At 45.2% G+C, this 24,360-nt stretch overlaps 1 protein-coding gene across 2 annotated transcripts in view; it reads right to left on the minus strand.

The window, feature by feature from the left end:
* ADAMTS3 (ADAM metallopeptidase with thrombospondin type 1 motif 3) overlaps positions 1-17,334 on the minus strand; it is a 57,487-nt gene extending 40,153 nt beyond the window's left edge. For both annotated transcript variants that reach the window (XR_007203760.1, XM_048304480.1), the window contains exons 1-3: positions 17,213-17,334; positions 16,413-16,440; positions 10,226-10,626 (exon numbers count right to left, since the gene is read on the minus strand). Coding sequence is in view for 1 of the 2 variants with exons in the window: in XM_048304480.1 (XP_048160437.1) it covers positions 10,226-10,626; positions 16,413-16,440; positions 17,213-17,281 (498 nt within the window). In the remaining variant the exon portion in view is untranslated. The remainder of the gene's footprint in view (positions 1-10,225; positions 10,627-16,412; positions 16,441-17,212) is intronic.
* Between the last annotated feature and the right edge of the window lie 7,026 nt (positions 17,335-24,360).

Genomic DNA, 24,360 nt, shown 5'->3' on the forward strand with positions numbered 1-24,360 from the left:
CGAGCATCCATCTGTGTTTCCCACACAGAATCGTGGAATCATGGACCGGTTTGGCTTAGCAGGGACTTTAAAGACCAACTTGTTCCAGCCCCTGCCATGGGCAGGGACACCTTCCACCAGACAAGGCTGCTCCAAGCCCTGTCCAACTTGACCTCAAACACTTCCAGGGATCCAGGGGCAGCCACAGCCACAGGTTCTCTGGGCAACCCATGCCAGGGCCTCCCCACCCTTACAGGGAAGAATTTCTTCCTAATACCTAATCCAAACCTTTCATCCTTCATCTTAAGGCCATTGAAACTAAATTTCCATTCTGTGGAAATGAAATGAACCAACCACCCCTCACACCTTAAAAATTAATGCAGAAATACATATCTGGAGTATATATGGAAAATAAGAACTGCCCCAAGTGTCAGAATCAGGACACCAGGATCAATTCTCACTTTGGGCCACCCATTGATCATTCAGCTTGTAGTGAAATCTCTTACAAGGCTCTCCACATGTGGGAAGTTCAGTTCAGGAGGTTTCTTGTGCCATCCCACATTGTTTCAGCCAGTATCATCCTTCATTTCTTCATCCACCAATGCCTGCACTGCAGCAAAGGATTCAGCAGTCAAACCAACACAAGGCTCTGCCTCCCAGAAAACACTTCCTTCTCACCATTCTATTGATGGAATTGGAAAACATTTCCAGGGCTCTCCCCCAACTCCTTATCCCTCCTTTTTTCCCTGTTGGACAATCACAGGTGGCTGACAGCTCTATCCTGCCCCTACCTAAATAGAAGCCCTATTGAAAAGCATCAAGAGCTCTGTGTTCCCTCAATTTAATATCCCAGCCCCGGCTGAGCAGACACTGCCTCCTGCCAAGACAAACACCTGGGACCTGGAACGGGGAGGGGGCAAGTTCTGGAGACAGCCCTCCAGTCTAAACTTCTTAAGGAGTCGATAGAAACGTGCTTTTATAAAAGAGGTGCTGCCTCGTCTGAAAACACCGATTCAGCCCCAAAACACTGCTACCTTTCACCCTCACTGTTGGCTTAAGGTGGGTTCAGTTCGGTGACTGTGCAAAACCTGCGTCACACCTACCTGCTGCTCCGCTTTCCAATCCAAAGGCAAAAAGTTTTTGGAGTTGCATTGAACACTGGCTGATTTATTGGAAGAAAAATAGAAGCAAAGAAGGATGCTTTGCCTGCAGCATATTTCCCTTCGCTGGCCTCCCCCAAAACTGAGCCACAGTGGGTGGACACTGATTCTAAGTCTGTGTAGCTCCAGGGTTACACCTTCAGTTCCTTGGGTGGATGTTATTTCCCATGCCACATGGGTTCCATATTTTGGCAAGAATCAACTGATTCTCTGGATTTCTTTTCAAAAATCCTCTAGAAGCTTCTGCAGTTGTTTAGTTTGCCCATGATGCTGCTCTTCAGTTCATGCCAGTGGCTCACCACCCTCACAGGGAAGAATTCCTTTCCAATATCCCATCTAACCTGCCCTCTGTCAGTTGAAGGCAATCTGCCTTGTTCTGTCACTCCAGGCCCTTGTCCCAAGTCCCACCGTGCTCACAAACCCCAACAGGTCCCGGTCCCTCTGGCAGGGAAGGGGAAAGGCATCCAAATGGACATACTTCCCTCCCTTCACATCTTCTGCATGTTAAAGTATTTATGGCCTCGACATACTTGGCATATAAAGAAATACTACACATTAGAGGAATGCTGGAAAAAAGTAATATTGCAGCACTGTGTACATTTTGGAGAAACAGATGTTATTGATCCAGTTGCCGGGTGTCTACAGAGAGGAGGTCTGCAGATGAAATTCCTCCTCCTCCACGGATGGGCCTCCAGTCTCCACGGAGGTGTCTGGGCTTTGGGAAAACACCACGGTTTTGGGATAAAACATCCCCATTTACTAACCCTCCAGCTCCAGCACCCTTGGAGTGATTCCCAGAGGAGCAAGCAGAAATTCCACAGCTCATTTTCCCTCTCTGGACGACCAGTGTGATACAAAATCCGTGTTCTAGCCCATGTTTTATCCTGGCCATGCATCTCAGAATTAAAGCAGGAGCTCCTGTATCATTTTAGGCTCCATTCTTGAAGAGTGTTGAACACAGGCAGCACAGAGTGTTGAGATTTCTCCTACTAAGCACATGCCAAAAGTGAGACCGCAGTTTTTAGTAACATTAAACCCATTTTTGAATCAAATGAAAGATTCAAACAGAACGTACCACTCGAGTCTCACAGACACCTGAATTATTAACTCAGCACCAGTTTGTGACTAATCATTAATACCAGATTTTTAAATCAAAACAAAAATCTTCTGCAGCTACCAAGAGAAGTCTTATTTGTTCAGAAGATTCAGAAACAGGATGAAAACGCAGGAATGTTTAATATCCTCTTCCAAACTATGGGCACAACTTAGAAGCCACTTAGATAAGCTCCTACTAAAATACTGGAAATCATCTGCCCAGAGGAATAGAAGTCTCTCAACATACTAATTGATACCACTTTAAAGAGCAAAAGGCATTTGGAAGAGCCATCAAATTAACCAAAATCTTGTTGAATTTGCACAGAAGAAAGGAAAATGTCAGCATTTACTGGGTCACTGCAGTGGACTGGAATTAAGGTTTTTAGTCCCCTCTATAAACATCCATAAGAAAATTCCTTTATGCTGAAGTTTCTCATGTTTGGTTTTGATCCAAATGCTGGGTTTTCTTTTTCCCCCTTTCAGAAAGTACAGGAAAACTCAATGGAAGCCCTTAAGAGTTATATGAAAGCAGAGAGAAAAAACAAACTTTGATTTTATGTGGAAAAATATGTCTCTATTTTTTGTTCTTGGAAAACCTACCAGGATTCATTTTAACAGCAAACTGCTGCATAGAGCTGGCAGGCCGAATGCTTTGTCCTTAAAGAAGGAACTGTGGGTTTAAAGTATCAGTTATTCGAGAGTGAAAAGTATGCATGGAACATGCTCCGAGCAGTCAAGCACCTCCCTGATCCCAGGGTCTCTGTAGAAATATTTACTGAGCACAAGTTTTGTCTTTGTGTCAGTTACAGCAGGTCTTTGCTAGGAACTATTTCATGGAGAAATGGTACAGGAGACAGTACAGCTTGCCAGTTCTGCAGTAAACGTGGTGTTTTCCCAGCTCCAGAAGTCATGGGATGGCACCAGTCATAGATTCCTCTAAAAAGTGGAAAAGAAAACAAAAAATGAGGACATCTGAGAGCCTTCCGAGAAGGGGAAATGAGACCTTCAAGTGCTGAATACTCCAAAAGTGTAAAGCGAATAAAATAATGCCAAAATACGAAGGTCTCATGATCCGGACGTCAGCAGCACCATTTCTACTGTGGCACACAAAAGAAATCCTGATTTATCTGCTGCCTGTACACAAGTCATGAATGATGCTGCAGCATCAGCACTCTTCCAAGGTAACAGAAAACTCAGTCCAAACTATGCATGAGCAAGAGTCATCTGCTCGGAAAGAAGTCAGAGAAGGAGAGAAAACTGATGCAGCTTCCTCTGAATGGAGATACTTTGTGGATCAAAAGCTAGGAAGCACCAAAGCTAGTAATATTTCCATCAAACTCCTCATTTTAAATTGGTTCTACATCCTTGCACAAAGGAAAAAAAACTATGGTAAAGCCTCTCAAAGGAAAAGGAAAAGTGGTTTTACACCTTTGGTTAGGTTAACACCAAGAAAGTCAAATGACAAAGGGATTTTTATGAGGTAGGGAAGCTGATTTATTGTTGCATGATTGTAATTTATCAAAGTTCTCAGCCAAGTAGCAGAAGCACTTGATGAAAACCAAGTATCTGTTGAAAACAGAAGTGAAAGCAAAGGGTTTTTTAATGGGAACAACAGTGCCGCACTTTATCCATCGTTTCAAGAAGCTTCTGATGAAACACAGGGGCCAGAGGTGGAACCAACTCACTCTTCTTCTCATGACTCTTTCACAGCCTGCATGGGAGCATAATGTTTAGAGTTGCAGTGTGACCCTCTGAGAAAACTAAGAACAGGAAAGAGCAGACAAACTCATTTTCTCAATGACCCTGCACAGTATTTTCTCTCCAGTCCTGCTTCCTGCCCCTTTGCAAACCTCAGACCATGTGCCTCGCAGGCCAAGTTCCAGATCCAAGTACGTACAACACTGAATAAACATGAAACATCAAAAAAGCCATTGCTGAATATGGCTTCTGTACCTCCAGCCTACCAACTGCAGTTACAAATTCAGCCCTAACTCCACCATCAATGAGAACTTTGAGAGAGGCTACAAGGATTGAATTTTGAGAGCATTGACTATTTCAGTATCTGTTTACTTTCTTTTCCTGGGACACACACTTTCCCACAGGTGACATGTGGAGGCAGGACATGAATGAGGAGTGAGAGCCCAATTCATGCACTCCGTGTGTGTTACAAGAGTCCGCACAAGTTATACAATCTGGGATTTATTACTAAAACTATAAAAAAGGGCTGTACTTAGTCATTTTAATAAGCTTGTGCTATTTTATAAACTGTAAGCTGTGAGCCTCTAGGAATCAGAAAAGTTATGAAGCGTCTGCTGTTTTGGGAACAAAGAGGAAAAATCCAGAAAGGAAATTCTTTGTCCAAGTGCCCTAAAAGCAGTGTTTTGTGAAAATGCATCGCCAGGACTACAAGGTGTGATTAAGTAACAGCTACAAAAGGCATATCCAGAGCAGCACTCAACCACCTGCCCTTTGTTCCAGACCATTTTTAACCACATACTGACCTGTAACAGCAGTTCCAGCCCCTAAATATATTGCTTAAAAGGGAGGGATTGCATGTAAACCCGTGCTTTGCTGTACAGAATGGTTTTTCAACATCAGAAATAAACTATAAATAAAAGTCTGAAGTTGTAGCAATCCAAGTGGAGACTTTTTATGAAAAGCCTCCAGGCAGATTCTCTCCAGCTGCCTGTTCCTAAACCCTTTCCTAGGGGATGTTCTCCTCACCTCACCTCACCTCACCCACACCAGACTGTGAAGTTTCTTATTTAACCTTCAAATATTGTCTCCAATCTAAAAACAGGGAAAAAGAGACTAATAACAGCGTTAGGCTTCTTAGCATCATATTTTCCACTCGTGGCTGCGTACCACATGCACATTTTGCCCAGCCTGGGGTAGTTGTTAAGTTCACAGCTCAGGTGTTCTGGGCTGTTTCTGTTGATTGTTCCAGAGAGGCCCCAGGAAGGCCCCACAGGGAAGTCCTCCTTTTCTGGAAGGCACCTCGGATGACATCACAGGTCATTCAGATGCCAGCCTGAACTCACAGTATCTCTCCTCAGCTGGAGGGTGAGGAATTCCGCAGAACTATCAGAACACACGGGATTGAGTCTCCTTTCATCCTTGCTTTCAATTATCTGATAACCTGCTGCCACCTGCTTCTCAACAGAGGATAAATAGTACAACTTTAATTTCAGTTACCAAGAAGTGCCTACAAATGCTTCCTATGAGCCAAAAAGAGCTAAACTACCTCCACCTTTTTGAAGAGATGCAGCTCACAGCTGCATTTATAGTGTCCAAAGCCTCACTTTCCATGTCCAGAGCTCCATTTTTATGATCCAATCAGTCCTTAGGGTCCAAGACACATCTCGAGTGTCCAATCCCTCATACACAGGGTCTAAATCACACTTTTAGACGTAAGAACCTCATTTTTTGAGTACAAACCCTTACAAGTTCCAAACGTCCCTTCTGAGGTCCAAAGGCTCATCTTAAGGGGCTGAAGCATAAATTTTAAGGCCCAAAGTCTGTGTTTGAAGGTAGGCAGGAGAGAGGTGGAGACACAAGGGCTTGGAAATGAGGCAAACCTATCATTAGAGCAAACCTGGCCCTGTTAAAAGAATTTATAAAAACAAACAAGAATAAATAAATGGAGCTTGAGCAACCATCCGCATAAACTTTGACTATGCTCCATGAAGTAAGGGTGAAGTACTCATTTGCTTTGAGTGATAATTCCAGGGAGAAGCCAACCAGACATATAAAAGAATTCCTAGATTATATTATTTTACACTATATTGACACTTGACTTCAGTCCCCATCGCCTCCCTTCTCAATCAGTGCTCCTCCCCTCCGTGTTTTACTCAGGAAGCCCCAAGTCCTGAATAAGGGAATGCATTTTCCCAAGTTTCTGGAGCTCCTGAACTTTGAGAAATCCTCTTTACTATGGATTACTACGGCTGAGGACTCTGTATTAGCCTGTGGGAAGTGCTGCACAGCAGAGAGGTGACGGGGATGAAGTCCAGCTGCAACCCATCACGCCCAGTTCATCAGTCCTGCCAAGTACAGAGAAACGCCAGTGGTAAGAGCAGGCACAGCAGGTCATGGGAGTTCATGGCAAGGAGGGAATTACTGTGGGAAGAGCGCAGTAGGGCAGGGGAGCAGGAATATCGGAGCGTTAAATCAGCCTAAGACACTGCTGCCATCTGCCCAGAGCGGCACGCGGCCAGAGCCGCTTCCATCTCCCAGGGTTTGTTCTGCTTTCCCCTCCCAGAAAGTCCTGGATGCCCAGACATCCCCTCGACCACAGCCCCCACCTTGGACTGGAAGAAACCTCCAGGCCCGAGGGGACAGTCCCACCCAGTCCCAATCTCAATGCCAATCCCAAACTCAGCAAGAGTTTCCGATGTGCTACAACCAGATGCTCGGCAGCAATTCAAGCGTTTGTCTCCAAAATGCTATTCCAATACACTGGGATAAAGCACCATCGGCCGCTAGAAAGACGTATCTCCATTTAGGAACTCTGTCTTGCCAGCTTGGGGGAAATCATGCTGAAACAGTACATTAGAACTAACACAGGAACAAGAAATAAGCCTTCATAGCTCAATCCTGATGAAACAATGGTAATAAAAAAGGATTTGAAACAAATCGAAATGCCCTGAAACTCCTTGGATCCCATATGCCCCAATTCCTGCAGATTTTTAAAGCTTTTCTTGAACCAAGTTTAAAGCCTGTGCAGTTATCTCTAGTCTGAGATACTCCAGCCCGTATTTCCAAAAGATTTGCCAAAGGAAAGTAGCTGTGAACATGCACAGACACGTTTCCTCACGTCTCCATATCCTTGGAAAAATGGATGGCAATAAGCAAGTGAGGAATAATCTGTCACAAATGACAGATCTAAGCACATTTGGGTATTTTTTTGAATTCTTGATGGTTGGACTGTCTTCCAGGATTTTGCTGGTTTGGCAGGCAGATTCCTGAGCATCTTCCACTTGCAAACAGCTGTACTTCACACGACCATATGCTGCCCTGGGCTTGAAGGCCACGGAATTTCAATAAACAAAAATACTTCAAATAATTTCCAACAAACAAAAAAGAAGTCACATTTTACTTGGAATCTCAAGTCAAAGATTAAAGGTTCATTGTACTGGGCCCAGGCCTTTCATTTAGAAATGAGCAAGGTTAATGCTCTAGGAGAAACAGAAACCAACATTGCCACTTGGCGTTGCACAGATGTGACCATAAACCAGATCCCAGCTCAAACACAGGACACACATCTACAGAAACATAGTTCAGAGTGGAAGTACAAGCTAAAGGTATCACACACCAGAACCTGCTCGGAGTTTGTTATGAAAGCAGGAAGCTAACTGAGAAACTGAGATGATTTTCCATATGACAACAGGCAGAAAGTGTTTTAAGCCACTATTTCTATATGTTACGCTTGCTGCCTTCTCTCTATTTACAATCTAAACCATTTGTAGTGTTTTCTTGAGGCTGGCACCTTCCACTCCTGAAGGATTCTGACAGTAAATACTGCTATTTTGACCAAACAACAGCGGAAATACCCAGCAGAAACCTGTGGAAGCACCAGCTTTCTGACACACAGAGAAAAAGACAAGAGCCAGCTCCTCCGTGACTAATGAAGTGTTCTTCTGCCATGACAAGTGCAGGCACATGCATGTGGGTTTTTTACATAAACAGGGTCATTTCCACGGGAGATTAAGCAGATGTGAAGATAGGAATTTTCAAAATTGATGGCACACAGACAACTTCCACCGCAAAAGTAGATATGTAAACTATTTCAAAACAAAAGTATTCAAGTATTTGGGGGTTTCAGTGTAAGTTTAGATTCAGGAAGAGACTGTGGGCAAAATCTCTTTACTAGTGCAAATGCCAATTATTCCACATATTTACCATCAAACAATCAAAATTTAGCACCAAATACTCTTTTACTTATGATATTAAACCTCTTCTACAAGCTATACATTGTGCAAACTGCTACCCCAGTGATTCCCTTTGCTTTCTCTCCAAGATTTCAGAACCTAGCTGGCTACTCTGGAGAGTGTCTAAATTCCTTTGAAGTCGAAAATAAATCCTTCCAACACACACATGCCCCTAGAATTTCTCACTCTTGTTCCAGTTTCTGTTAAGCCATATTATCTCACTCTTCACATCGTTAGGATACACTGAGGATCAAATATTCTAGCTGGATTGAGAGACACACAGTACAGCAACAGAGAGGCCAGAGATGGTAATTGCAAGTTCCTTTTGCTACCCCGGGAGATGGTGGGAGGGAAAAACCATAAAATAAATCTTCAGGATTATTTATTTCTTTCACACTCACATGATTAGAGCTCCAAGAGATGTTAAAAACAGCAAAGGTTGAGATGAACAGAGAGACAAAAGTGACCCAGGAGCATTTACCCAGTACTCGTCAAAGAAAAAGCCCGTGTTCTCCTACTCCAGTCCTCAAAACCAAGAAAAGCACATGGAGTGTTATGGGAAAAGTGGGATACATTCCACTAGATCAGGTTGCTCCAAGACCCATCCAACCTAGCCTTGAACATTTCCAGGGACGGGGCAGCCACAGCTTCTCCGGGCAACCTGTGCCAGGGCCTCACCCTCTTCAGCATAGAATTTCTTCCCAGTATCCCATCCAACCCTGTCTTCTGTCACTGTGAAGCCACTCCCCCTCCAAAAGTTCCCCTCTGGCTTCATTTACCTGAAAACACACCACAAACAGCTTGCCAGACACATGGCAATCTGTGACGGAGCTGCTACACTCCTTAATCTAATTCCATTTAATCCAATTTCTTGTCTTCACGTGCTGTCTCAATGCAACAACTTCATTCAGGCTTACTGCCAAAGTCCAGCTGCCAGTCCCAGGGTCTCATTCATCAGAACGATTCTATTGGAAGCTACATCTAGCCAGGCAGGGGTCTCCTTGGCCTTTGTAAACACAGTACACTGGCAATAGATTCTCCAAAAAAACTCACCAAAAGCCGCCAAAACACACCAAACTGACATTAGTTATCACCTCTGATGCAACCACTACCTGTATTTCCTTTCACTAAGCAAGGGAACTCAAGGAGTTTTGGTGTGAATGGGGATTTTGAGCCATTTCTGCAGTTACTCCCACAGGGACTGCTGCCCGCTGCTGAGGTGGGAGCTTTCCTAGCCAGGACTTATCTCAAAATGGAATCAAATAATGACCACGTGGCAGCTATGGGAAATGGGAAACCCACTTCCAAGAAAGGACGCTTGTTGCAGACTTCTTCATGTGATTCCTGTCCCAAACAGCAGGAGGATAACCACAACATTCATCTCCCTGGATGTTGCAGGCGTGTTCCACCAGTGCTCCTGCGCCTTATGGAGCACAAGGTGAGTATTGTTGGCTTTCCCTGCTGCATGAGCGAATCAATGAATGGTGTGTGGGCTCCATATATGCTCAGCCTTTCATTCTGGGATTTGGGCATCTGCTCAGCCACAGGGGAACTCTGCGTGTCCACAGACAGATCGAAAACAAACCCGTTACAGATGTGAACCACTCAATTCTTATGTGACACCTCCTGATGAAACAAAACTGCATCTAAGAGAACAAAAAGTATGCTCACTTTATAAATGAACCCTTTAAAAAAACTTAATGCTGCTATTCTTGGATAACAGGGCACGGATTTTGGTACCTGAGAAGCAATGAGGGATGATTTGGACACCAAATTCTAAAGTCAGTTAACAAAAGGCCACTTTTTAAGTCTGAAAATGTCTTCATTATTAATTTTCCTGTTTGTAACACCTCATGTAAATAAAAAGGAAACCAAACAATACATAGGTTTGATTTCTCTTTCACAAACCTGAGACATTAAGAACTTTGCTTATCAATATTTTCTAAGGGATTTAAGAAATGAAGTTCTGTAAATGACATCATTAGCAAGGTGTAGTTAAAAGCAACAAAAGCTGTGCACAAAGTGTGCCACGAGACACAAGCGCCATGAAACCAGCCTTACCAGACCATCACAGTTGCTGATGGCCACTGCAGCTCCGGGGATGTCCGTGATGTCTCCCACGTAGGCACAGTTGGTCCACAGGGGCTCTCTCTTCCATAATCGCTCCGCACCAGCTCCAGTCTGAGTTGTGTTACCACCATCGTTCCCAGTCTCCACAGAGTCTTCGTACCACTCCACCACGGCCCCAGGAGCCACTAAACGAGTGTTGGGTTTCAGCCGGAGATGGAATTCCCTCCCAAAGGCAGTGACATTGAAATACAGCTGTCTGGGGCTCTGGGATGCCTCCCGCGTCGATCGCCGCTGGTGACTCGCCGAGAGGATGGTGGACACGTAGCTTCCATCTGCATTGGTGCTAACTGGAATCACTAACCCATATGGCCTCGGTCTGCTTTTTCGGAATTCTGCCAAGAGACACACCCAAAAACCAAACTAAAATAAGAACAAGAGCGTGGAATGAGCCCAAGGACTGAAGGACCCCTCTGCCTCACACGTCCCCTTCCAAAAATCCCAGTTTAGGATTCCTGTTTGAGCTACTAACATGGGCAAATGTAAGGCACATTGTCACTGCTCCTCTTTTATCATGGAATCACAAAATGGTCTGGGTTGGAAGGGACCTTCAAGACCATCCAGTGCCAAACCCCCTGCCACGCCACCCTCCACTATCCCAGGTTGCTCCAAGCCCCGTCCAATCTGGCCTTGGACACTTCCAGGGATAAGGCAGCCACAGCCTCTCTGAACAATCTGTGCCAGGGCCTCACCACTCTCACATGGAAGAATTTCTTCTTATTAATAGTTATTATAAAAATGATTTTCCTAAAACTTACAGAGGAAAGCCTGAAATATTCACTGACACTTATTTGGGGAGTTTCCTGTGGGTTTCAGGTTTGCTCAACAGCCCCAGGAGAGGCACAGACCCTTCTGAACTCTCCTGTAAGAAATGCCACACGGCTCTGTTGTACACCTTACACAGAACTTGCTCCTATGGCAGGACTTCCATCAAGGTTTTGAAAATGAAGTGCCAAGCCTGGGTTATAAGCACAATTTGCTTACAGATTTCTCAGGAAATAGGCATAGGGAAAAAAATCCAGCGGATCATATGCTGCTAGTAAATTAATACATGTCAGCACTTGTAAAGGCAGTAGCTTTTCCCTCTACAAATCTCCTTAGCCAGCAACTTGCTATTGCCCTTCCTCTGAGTAACAAAGATCAAAAACAATGAGAAAATCTAATTATCAAAAAACCCACCACAGATCTGCACGATTTGACCCTAAATCCTGCACTTTAGTGCAGCTGAGAGAAGCCATAAACCCACACTGTTGGTAATCCTGGAGGAGCTCAATGGCACAACTCTCAGCTAAGGCAACATGTCTTCAAGTAATTTCATACCACTGGAAAACAAATCCATTCAAATGAGTTTATCTTTTCAGTGAGACCTCTGTAATCTGGGAGCAATCAGGATACTTGCTGTCCGATTTTCAGGCTGTAAGGGAAGGACCAGGTCAAGCTGTGAGCCACAGCACTGCTCTGAATGGGTCCGAGGCCCAAGTCTAAGCCTGTGTATTTGACTACGTGAGAACTAAAAAGACATCTTGCACAAAAATAGTTATTCCCTACTCCTCTCTTCCTGGGAGAGCTGGTGAAAGCAGTATCAGAGTGATATTACTGACGATTTCATTTGAAAAGCTGCAAGATCAGACTGCTCTGATGTTAGCGCCGAGTGCCACTGAGAATTCCTCAAATAAATATACTAAATTAAGTGAGCTAAATTTTACCTGCTCCCAGTGTGGATCACACTTGATACGAGAATTAACACAGGAAAAGCTCAGTAGCCAGTTCATCTCTCCAGGTAGCAAAGGCTGCTGGTTTTAAGAGACTCATGCATTCAATGAGTAACTTCAGTAGGAAAACGTTCCTAATGGCTTCACGGAACTGTTTTTAATATTCTTTCAGCCAATTACTGAGGAATCTGACAAAAAACCAATGCATGGTACTAGTAGAACACACACATGTAAATTCCTGCACTATAAATATCTTAATATACAAATACTATATCCTAGGAATGTGAAAAGTCATTTCCAAGCCCATTGGTACCCCACACCCTACAGCCAGCAGCCACAGGGTGGGTTTCAGCAGCAGCCAACTCCACCTATTTTGCCATACACCCACAAGACCAGGTTCTAAAACTGGCATCCTAATCAGGCCATTATCCTTAGGATAATTCCCATTTAAAACACTGGGAATTCTGAGCCAGGCTTGTTAATCTGTCTCCTTAGAGAAGGAACCAAATTAAAACTCTAAAGTCATTTTTAATAATTAGACACCAGGACATGCCCAGGAGACAGAGCTGCGGGGATGTACATTCTAACTGGGTCAAAGTAAAAACACAGATCCTCACATTCCCGGTGCTTCAACACTGGGATTTCATTCCCAGGCTGACATTATGCCTTCTACCTCGCTGAGATTCCTCGTGGCTTGTTTTCTTTTTTCTTTAAAGCAGGAGGTTCAGTGCCAGAGACCACAGTCTGGTGATCAAATTCTGTGCTCACCGCACAACTGAGAAACTGCTCTGCACATCTTGCAGCAGAATTCCCACATTTCCACAGGCTGGGGGAAAAAAAAGAGGCTATTTTGCTAATAAGAGCATCCAGCTAGCCCCAAGAAGGTAGGAACAAAGGGTGGAAAATAAGAACTGTCAAGGTTTTGAGCCAGCGAAAGCCTTTTCCAGAGTCTGTAAATGCTGAGCTAGAAGAGGAAATGCCTTTTGTTCAAAGGCAATTAAAATTAAATGGGACATGACTGAATCCCAAAGACATCTGAACTCCTCCGCTGACTTACATTACCCTTTTTCCACAAACTGCACGCTCTGAGGAAATGCTATCCCAGCTGTAGGTGTTCCCTTTCCTAAGCTAAAATTTCAGAGTTGATCTGCTCTGCTAATTCAAAGCTGACAGTGCTGATCAGAGCAAGAGGAAAAGCACTTAACTGTAAATTTTCTTCATTTTTTTTAAAATCTGGCCTTAAAATGCTGCTCCAGTTGCACAATGTTTAAGTTGAAAGGAAGCACTTAAGAAGGAACATCACGTTCTTTCATTGTGTGCCAAAACAAAATTAGCTAGAGAATGCCTCTGAAGAAAGCTGTCCGGGCTTTCTTTCCCCTCAAAAACTATGAAACTGCAGAATTAACACCACGGGCTCACAGGAGTTGTCTGTGCACTGTACAACAGCTGTGGTCAATGGAGGTTTGAAAATCCTAAACTTTTTTTATCACCTACATTTAGAAAAACAGTATTTTTTGTGCATAAGATTCTGCAAAATACATTGATCAAAAATCGTTTTGGTGGTAGTCCACAGCAGAATGCCAAATGCCTAAACATCCACTTGAGAAGACTTCAAAGACACAGTCGATGTGGAAATCAGTGGCATCAATGGAAGAGGAAGAATTTCTCAAAGTTTAAATTGTTTCTATGTCTAAACCAAACTACCCAAGAAAAGAAATTTGGGGGGACTCGTGGTAATATCCCACCCACATGGCCCCTGCACAGGGCTCTATTGCTGAGTCCCAGGCCATTCCAGAATGTCACAGAGGGATGACCAGCAATCTTCCAGAGCTTCCCCATTCCCCATTGGAAGATGCATTTGGATGTGGCTCTAGGGTCAGGAAGCTCAGGTACCTCAGCAAAAGGACAGGATCTAAGGTGACATCTGCAGAGCATCACCATGGAATTTTCTGCCTGGAATTCACAAGCTGTGACGCGACCAAACTGCGGATGGCAGACATCCAGCTCTGCAGTGGAAGTACCGGAGAGAAAACAGTTACCTGCGGCTATAGGGATGAAGAGGACAGTGTTTTCATAAAGAGACTGTGCCATGTTCTCGGAGATCACACTTCTGTCCCACAGAGAAGCACAATGAGATGAACACAGAGCTGTTCTGGTCACTTCGCAATGCGATGCTTAACAAGAGAAGATGGTGGGGAGACAACTGGACAAGCCCAGCACGGCTGCGCCATCAACCCTTTTCTGCTTCATCGTTGGCTGGTGGCTTCCAGAAACAACAGAGCAGTTTTGGTCCCTCTCAACAACCTGGATCACTCCAGAACTACCGCTGGCTCTCTGGCTGCCTTTAGGTGGCAGGAATGCCCAGAAAGAAAGAGAAGACAGGAAAGGGGGACAGATTCCTTGAGAATTCCCACTCAACTCTGCACCTGAAGAGGGATGAGGCTGTGTGGGATCTGGGCATCGTAAGTTGGCTGAATGAAAGCAAGGAACTGCAAGGAGAGAGGCTGATGTGGGACACCTCTCTGGTGTCCTCATTCCTCTACTTCACTGCCACTTGTCCCAGGGATACAGACAGCTCAAGAGACAGCGTGGTGGTTTTGCAGCCTCTGCACAGCTGCAGGTGCTTTGCAGGTGCTTCCTGCAGGCGGTGGGGCCCAGCCCTGTTGTGTCACAGGTTTCTTCCAGAAGTGGCACTGAGCAGGGACAGAGCGCTGCTGCGTGGGAGGTGAAGGTGCAGCACAGCATCAGCACCTTCAGGCTGAGTGACACGGAACAGCTTCCTCCTGACAGCTCGCAGGCACTGCAGCACATTGTGCATGAATGCAGGTAATTAAGTGTTCTAATTTGCTACCCCTGTACTGCGGCCTGTGATGATATTTAACAAAAATAAACCCCTAGGTGCCTTAATTCCCCTAAGTGACTTTTCAGGCTACAAGAAAAGATCAGCTGCTGACAGCAGCCAGCCCTGGGCCAACTCAAAATACACAACACCAACGCAAAGCAATACTTTGAGGGGACTCAGAAGTAGGACAGTGCATTTCCAGGCAATTCCAATGCAGGTTTTACCTCCAAGTCATTAAAATTCCCAACTGAGTAAGCCATAGCTCAAAGTTGCGGCTGCCCCATCCCTGGAAGTGTTCATGGCCAGGCTGGAAGGGTCTTGGAGCAACCTGGGATAGTGAAAGGTGTCCCTGCCCTCGGCAGGGGGTTTGGAATGAGATGATCCTTCAAGTCCCTTCCAACCCAAACCACTTTAGGATTCTATGGTTCTGTACCTTTTGAATCAGAATTTACAGGATCAAATTCAGCCCCAAATGTTCCTGGCTACAGCAGTGCCAGGGCCGTGGAAGAAAGGAAGGACAAGAAGTTATTTTCCAGATTCAGGAATTCTGCCTGATGTACTGTGTAATTTAAAAGACACATTCCTATATAGCTTATGGTTTCTGAAATTCAAATACAATCCATTTCTCCTGGAAAGGACTAGAAATAAAAGACAGGATCAGCATACCACTGGAAAAACCATCTGTTTGCCAGTTAGCTTTAAATGTACCTCACTGTCTCTGTTCCCATTATTCACTGATCCCGGTGGAAACCAACCTAAGTCCAGAAGCTCACAGTGCCAGAACTGAAGTTGAGACAAGGCCTCCAAAATTCACAGAAATGCTTGAAATTCTTTTCTGAACAAAACCTGAAGCAAAACCTCAGGGCTGGAGGTCCAACGGCAGCTGGAAGCAGAACTGCCTGGGGTCCATTCCCACTGCAGAAGAGCTCCAAAGAGCACTTGTGTGCAGGGACACGCGCTCTACCGGAATGGTAAAAGGCTCATTTCACACTGGGTAAGGGAAGGAGCACTGAGAATGCCAGCTTCCACATCCTTCCACTACCTCGTCCATCCTGTGGAGCACCCAGTTACCAGTTAGTCTATATTAACACACATCTGAAATTAAACTGTGGGTGCATCCTCCCAATTAAAAGAAGCTTCCTGTCTTTGGGAAGAGTTCGAGAAGCTGAAGTCTCAGTAAGAAGCAACCCATGGGCACAAACAGGCACACTTCCCTTCAGCACCCTCATGTGCCACTGACCCTGAACTCGCTGCACAGCACCTTCTTACCCAGGTCTATCAGTTTACAAGGCAACAGTGACCAGCTACAGATTTTATAACATCGATTGGTTTGTATTTCGGAAGAGAAGCATAGACACATAAAGATGCAAAACCGCAGCACGAGAGCACATGCAAATTCAAGCCATGCCATGTCACTGCAACTACGAACACTTCTGGGTGGCAATGGTGGGGGGTGCGCAGGGAATGCTTGCCTGCATACAGATCATTTCCTCAGAAATAACTAGTCTTTGAGCTTACTTCTTTTATTTCTGTTTTGACAGCAGGAATAATAGCTAAAAAGACTTACCTATTTGGATCTGCTGTTCTTTACCAGCCTGCAGAAGAGAAAAGAAACACATGCGCAAAGTTGTTAGTGTAATTACTATGCAATGGGGGATGGCAGAAGGCTGAAAAATCACTTGGTCTGTGCTGCACTGTTTTATATGTTTCTGCATTTGGTTTCCAGGGATGGCAGTTCTTCCTTAACTGAATGTTAAGCTGTTCCCACCAATATACTAACTGAGTCCATAGCAAGTTTAACATAAATAGAGCTGCTAAGCAATCCTGATTCTGAATGACCCATTCTACATATCGTGACACTGTGCCAAAAAGTAAGTTTGGTGGCCAAAGCAAGGATTTAACAGCAGGAAAGTGAGGAGCTCCAAGAAGCATGGGTGCTGGGGCAGAGAGGAAGCAGCGAGCTGACAGCTCATTGTGTCTACGCTAGAGAATAGGAAAGCCAACTGGACCACAGTGACCGCAGGGACGGTAGCAATGACCCGATGTCACGGTCAGCTCACTGCTTGGTACTTGCTCTTGCCAAGGTTAGGGGACCCAGGGGGATAGGGTCCAGAAGGAAAGGACCCAGGAGCTGCTGCTGCAGGACCCAGCCTAGCCCGGGGATGCCGTGTCGGTTCCAGGCTGCTTGGATGCAGCGGTCTGCAGCACAGAAGAGGGCAGAGAGCCGCCCGTCCACCTCAGCCTCTCCTCGCCCCGGGCCGGTACCGCCCGCGGACCCCGGGGGGACAAGGAAGGACCCTGGGGGACAGCGCGGAGGCAAGGGGAGGGCGGGTGTCCCCGCACTCCCTCCCTCCCTCCCTCACTCACCTGCCGGCCGGGCGCAGCGCGGGCCCCCAGGAGCGCGGCTGCCACTACCCAGAAGGGCAGGAGCACCATCCCGAGCCGGCCGCCCGCGCCCCGGCCCCGGCCGCGCTCCGCCCGCTCCCTCCTCCTGCCGCTGCCTTCCCTGCCTCCGGCGGCGGCTCCCGGGGCCGGGGCCGGCTGGGCGGGCGGAGAGGCGCCGGGTCCCCCGCGCCGCCTGTTGCTGTGCGCCCGCCGCGACCCGCGGCGCTGATAAACCCACGGCAGCTCCGCCTCCGGCCGAGCCGGCGCTCCACGTCAGGCACGGCCCGGCCCGCCGGGGAACCGCCGGGGAACCCGCCCGGCTCCGCGCACAGACACACTGAGGCACAAATCCTGTCACTGTGCTCCCGCTGCATCCCCGGCACTCCCCACCCCTGCTCCGTGCGCCTGAAATCCACCGAGAAACAACTTTCCTGTCCGTCCAGCCATCCTCCCTCCCTCCCTCCCTCCATCCATCCATCCATCCATCCATCCATCCATCCATCCATCCATCCATCCATCCATCCATCCATCCCACCCACCATCACTGCCTGCATCACACCCTGGCAGGGACTCCCAGAACAGCTCCCCAGCCCGGGACCACATCCTCAAGCTTCCATATTTCCCATTAACCCAAGGCAGACTGCAACAGCTACAGTCTTAAAAGCCCAGAAGGGTTTTGGTTGGAAGGGACCTTAAAGCTCATCTCATTCCAACCCCCTGCCATGGGGGCCACTGGACCAGGTTGCTCCAAGCCCCCTCCAACCTGGTCATGGAACACTTCTAGGGATCCAGGGGCAGCCACAGCTTCCCTGGGGAACCTGTGCCAGGGCCTCACCATTCTCATGGTAAAAAACTTCTTCCCTATATCTAACCTAATGCTCATTCAGTTTAAAATCATCACCCCATGTTGTGTCCCAACAGTTCCCAAGGGTGCCACTGGACTGGAGTCTGACCACAAAGCCATTTCTGTCCCCACCAGCTGGGAGCTCGGCACACAACACAAAAGGAAATGGCACCCAGCCTGGGCAGAACCCAAAATCCACTTGCACCGTGCCTTCCACAGACAGAAATCTGCGCAAACACACTCTGTACACCTTAATTTCCCCAGAAGATGTTAAGCAGCTGAAGCTGTGCGCAACCAGCTGGTAACAGATCCCACTGGGGCATCCCCAAGGGGGAAACAACTTTCCAGGAGGCAGAGATCAACTACTCCAACATCCTTGAACTCCAGCAGTGTTTAACTGAGGACTGAATTTTTTCAGGGTCAGAATTAGCCAGTATCATGAACATGTGGATCCCAGTTTAAAATCCAATTTAAAACCATTTTGTTGTACCTTCTGCATTACCACTCCTGTGAAACATCACAACCAACCAAAATCAGTTTCTGTTGGCCTCACATAGCACAAACACATGATCTGCTGCTGCTAAACGTTCTCAGAATACATTGACAGCTTAACTACAATTTTTAAGTTGACCTCCCTGCCAGAAATCATCGCATCTATATGAAAAAGAAAATACCGGTTCTACTAAATCCAAATTGCGTCACAGCAACATTAAAGAGGAGGAGAGCATCAGCCTTGATTTTCAGGAGATACCTTGAATATTCCAACCACAGCAGCCCTGCTGTTTCAGAGGACACAGGTCCTGAACTGCATGATATCCTCTCACAAAGCAAAAAAAACACAAGGAATTTTTCTGAGAGAGTGGGAATGTATCTGTTATTACAAGTGTACAGTCATTTCTGCACATAAAACATGAAGCAGCCTGTCACATTCAGCCCCAGCAGCTGCACAGAGCCACTTCTGGGAAAGCCCAGAATCGGAAAGGCTGAGGTACTCTGAAGTGCCAGCTCCGTAATTCTGCATTAAAAGGCATTTCACTTACTGTGCAACTATTCCCCGCTTTACTTCCCTCATGGTTCACTAGGTGACCTCAGACCTTGCTTATTGCACATCATTCAAATCCTGAACACAACCTTGATGTCCTTGCGGGTTTTTCTGTAATGTGACACTCCTGAGTGCTGTGTGCTGCAAACTACCTGTTTGCTGCGGGGAAACCATGAACAAGAACAAGTCTCAGGTGTTTCATTCAGGTTAATTACAGGGGCCCTTTAGGGAATCACAGACTGGTTTGGGTTGGAAGACACCTTAAACCCCATCTAGTCCCAAACCCTGTCGTGGGTACAGACACCTTCCAGAGGCACAGGGATCCAAAGTCCTTACCCCTAGTAAAGCTGTTTCTTTGCTCTTAAAAACATTCTTGCAATACAGTGTTAAGTCTGTTACCTCCTAAGTGATTAAGCTTTGCCAAACTGGCTTAAAGTGTTTCTAAATGTCAAAGAAACCAAGATACACAACAGACAGAGTTGGGGGCCAGGGCAGATGCTCTGTTTTGTGGTCTATCAAAGGCTTGACAGAATTGTAAGAAAGCAAAAACAAGGTGTTAAAGTTAGATGCCCCATTTTTTCTAATAAGAAACAACACGAAGTGCCACTCCTGTAACACATGTAAATCAAGGCAGTATTTGAAAGTTCAATTTCTCATCTCCAACAGCCCAGTTTGGCACACTATTATCAGAGAAATCATAGATTTCTTGTGTGTATTTCTAGTCTGTTACACATACATATGCATATATGTATTTACATATGTGTATACATATATAGAGCTGTTAAAAATCTGTTAGGCATTTGCAATTCTAAAATCCCTCAGACTTTCTGCATCTGTGCAACTTTGGCTGATGCACGAGACTGACAGCCACAAATATTTTATGAACCTGAGACTGCGCCTGAAGCAAAGAGGCACTGAACTCTGTCTGGAAGGCTTTGCACAGGGCCAGGGTTTGGAGTGGGATGGCTGCAGCAGGATTTTGCAGGGATAATACTCAGGCGAGTAAAACATGGCATTACCTGATCTGGAACATGGTCTCCATGAGGTCTCACATCCTCTCACAGCAGAGGAATGCAACAAAGCAATTTCAAAGTCAGGCTTAATTGGAGCAAGAATTCAAACTGAGAAAATTTAAAGAATATTGCCTCTGTGGAACCAAGAGGAGTTACTGATCACGAGTTCTTGCAATGCTATTTAATCCAAGCTTCAAATATAGATTTTTGAGACAAGCCCCTCGTAAACTCAACTATAACATCTAGCAGGAATATTTATAGTGTAACTTAACTACAACATCTAGGAATAATAGCTATCATCCAGACAAATCCCAGTCTTCGCTGATCCCGTCCACACACATGGTTTAACACTCAGTTTTGCAGTGATATTTCCTGATATTTAGGAATCATTACAATTTATTGAGTTTTTGATCTACATACGCATTTGATGACCTTTCTTAATAGGAGCCAGTTTGGAAAGCATTAATTCTGTTCGTTCTGCTGAAATACGGCTTTGGTGTCAAAACCTGACTACCTTTAATGACCGATACCTCATGCCTCAGGTTCTCATTCTCCATGGAGCCTGCCTGGATAGAAATATAATGCAAGGATGGAATCCCCTGTGAGGCAGGGTGACTGGTGACCCAGACCCTGCTCTGTGACACACCAGAACAAGTGACCATGACCTGCTCAGGTTTCCAACCTTAATGGCATGGAGAATTTACAAGAACCAATTTTATGTTCTAAAACATTGCTGCAACAATGCAGAAACCAACCTCCTCCAGCTGCCCTGTGCAACAACTCTAGTTGTGCATCCCAAAGGTCCCAAAGCCTTTTTGGCTGAGATACCACCATTAAAATTTCAGCCTTATGTGCCATCAAGTGACTTGCCATTTGATTTCCAAACCTGCACAGAACGCTTTTTTTAGCATTATCTACGTAAGAAGGAGATCCCAGTGGCAAGGTGTCAGACAAAGATTGCCAGGCTGTATGTGAAACCCAAGCACTCTATAAAAGACAGTGCCTCTAGTTTCTCCTTCATGGTGCATTAAAACCGGGAATATTAAACCACACAACCATATTTAATTCTTTTAAAGCTGCTCTTAATCTAGCAGGTTGTTAAATGAAGAAATATAGCACACCTATTATTTTTAACAAAGCAGAGCAAGATTTATGGGCAAGATTTAACCACAAGACACAGGAAACTGGAGAGAAAAATGTGAGATGTGAAAAAGATGTAAAAGATGTGAGATGTAAAAGACACTGTGAAAAATAAAAAGGAATTAAAAGAAGCAGTGTTTGTGAAATTAGTACAATTAGCACATGCCATAAAATTGTTCCTATTCTGAGGTGATGAGTTTTAAAACAGTATGTGCCAAATAAAATGCAATTATACCCACCCTGAATCTTCAAAAGAAATGATAACCTTGTTCCATGTCTAAGTTAATGGTTTGATTTGATGATTCAAAGGTCTTTTCCAACCTAAACAATTCTGAGATTCTATGTTCATTTCCCGCTGGCTTCACCAGCTCAACACTATTCCTTTGCAACTTACAAAGTGCTTTGGTTTTAGTCATGTTCTTAGAGAAGTTTTTGGGGAGGAGGATGACTGCAGAGAAAGAAAGGGGATGTATTTTCAGTGGTTGCGTTTCTGTCACCGATTCACACAAAACACGTTCCCATACAGAGGGAGAGAGGGAGGCTGCACACTTTAGCACTCCCTTACCTCTCAAATGTAATGAAAATCAACTTGCTTGGCATGATCCCCTAAACCCAGAAAAGGCAAAAGCTGCACCACAGAAATGAACAATGAAAAGTAAAAATCAGTAATATCCTGTTGAAAATCAGTTCCCAAAGCAAGTCGATGGGAATGACTGATTCAGCTCCAACTCACAGCTCCTTACTCCAAAGAGTTATGATGTTACCTGATTACCTCACAGAATACTCCAAATCCATCACGTCAGTAGTTTTTGTCACTTCTTTTTCCTTAATTCTATTAGAAAAGGTCATTCCATGACACAAGAGCAAATGCAGCAGTGGAGGACGGCTGCCAGCAGCGCCTTTGGTCAGCATTGTAATAACCAGTGCAGTTGGATCCCAAGAGATAACACTGTTCCTGGAAGCTGCCAGCTGCTCCAAGGGCATGCTGACCAGGACCAGTGGAAGGTGCAGACTGCATCTGACCTAACCACAACCCCACACATCAGCTTGGCATTTTATTTTATCAGTGTCTATGAAGAGACAAACAGCTGATGCCACTAAATGCATCTCGAAATTACAGCTGCAACCCTGCAAAGGATGCCAGGACAGAGACCCCCCAGCTCTCTTAGCCCTCCTGAAAATCCCAGCCAGGAGCTGTGTACACAGATCCTTCCAATTCACATACTTCCTGAGAAAGTGTACAGGCAGTCAAGAATTACCACTTTGCCTTCAATTTGCTGGGATGCTTCCAAATCACTTCCATTCCCAGAAGGAATTAAAACAGGTGCTTTGTCTCTGCAAAGCAGCTTAAGCTAAAGTCCTGATACCACTTGCTGCTCTCACACGGGGTCATGGTCATTAAATATTTAAGCCAAAACAACAGTAAGTTGAGAGGAGAGAGTGGCAAGTTTAGCAGACAAACCCCTGCCTCTCTGGAGTCATCTTCTCTGCTCCCTCTCGAGGGGGCTCCAGCTGCTTTAACAGCTCAACAGAACCACGAGGCACAACCCCAAATACTGTTTAAAAAACAGAAGCTTAAATGAAAATGAGAACTGAGCTTCTGACCTTACCTAGGGTCATCTCACCACGTCACGGCCGGGGTTATTTCCAGGGCAGCATGTGAGAGCTTTCACTGCAGCAGCTTCAATAGGACTTTGCCCATGGATTAATGGATGACTTTGGCTTCTCTTTCTTACCAGCCTTTACAATTCAGGAGAACACACAGAGGGTTTCTTCTGCAGCAGCTGAGTAAAAAGACAAAAGTGAGCTAACCTCCTGACCTGCAAAATAACCTCATGGAGAAATCCATTCAACAGAGCTGCTCGCTTAGCCTGGGAAAAGGAAAAGCGAAGGAAACAATACCTTGGATGCTGCTTAAGAGGGGAAACTACCACAGCAATATTTCTGCTCAACTTCTAGGCAACTTTTAAGACAAGTAGAAGCAGCAGGGACTCCCACTCCTACGCACCAAAGGAGGAGGAAAAGGGAGACCTTGTGCAGATGGAACATGCACGTGTTCAGTTTCAAGTGTATAAATATATATAGAAATCCCAGTGGAGCTAAAGGAGGCTGCTCTGCAAGCTCCAGTTCCAGTGTGTGGCACCACTTTGGCATTATCCAGGGTTGTGCTATGGCACAGGGGCTGCAACTCCAGAAACCCCTGGGACAGCACAGGATGGTTGACTGTTCTGATCTGCATTTAAAAAAGGATTACAACACTACATATGGTATTCTTTTCGGATTTCATTTACATTCTAGCCTGTCTGCAACAAATTGCAGGATAATACCTGAAATTCACCTCAAGTTAGTAGTGTAGTTACACATAGGTAAGCATGCACATGAAAATATGTGGGGAAATATGTATAAACATTTTTCTTTGCTGTTTCCTGCTTCTTTTCTGTTGGTTAGTCAAGGTCATCACTGTTTATGACCTAAAACACAGTGGACAAGCTTATATGCACACCATGCTGTTATAAAGAGGCATGGTTGAAATCCATTTTAAAAGCTAGGCACTGGATTTCAAAGGTGAAGACAGCTTCTATTGAAATTCCTCGCTATAATGGGGGTGATCTATGTCCTAGCTCCCCTCTCTTTTGGGGGTTTTAAAGTGCACTTTTGCTTTTGTATGATAACTATATGGAGAAATACTTAAAAAACATAGTTATTTATGAATTTATTTGGTTTGCATACCTTTATCCAGACTGGAATATTCAGTAGTAATGGCCCTTGGCTCCAGGAGGTGCCATACAGGTGTCCCAGCAACACAACACTGCACTTTGAAAAGAATTAAAAACTGCAAAGTGTCTGATGACTAAGAAAACACTCAGGTTTCCTTCTGTCCAATACAGTTTCTAATAGGATACACACTATCGAGACCAGCATAATTAAGGCATTTCAATGTCTCCTCTTTCCATTTTATTTCCCAAATGAAATCATGGCACGTTTTGCAAAGTCTAATCAGTAATACCATTTTTTCCCTTGAAGCCAAAGCCTCGTACATCAGGGTTATGACTTCCTAGGCTTGACCTGCATTTCTTCCCAGCAGCTTCAT

This window comes from Corvus hawaiiensis, chromosome 5, assembly GCF_020740725.1.
Source record: "Corvus hawaiiensis isolate bCorHaw1 chromosome 5, bCorHaw1.pri.cur, whole genome shotgun sequence".
NCBI classification, from domain to species: Eukaryota; Metazoa; Chordata; class Aves; order Passeriformes; family Corvidae; genus Corvus; species Corvus hawaiiensis.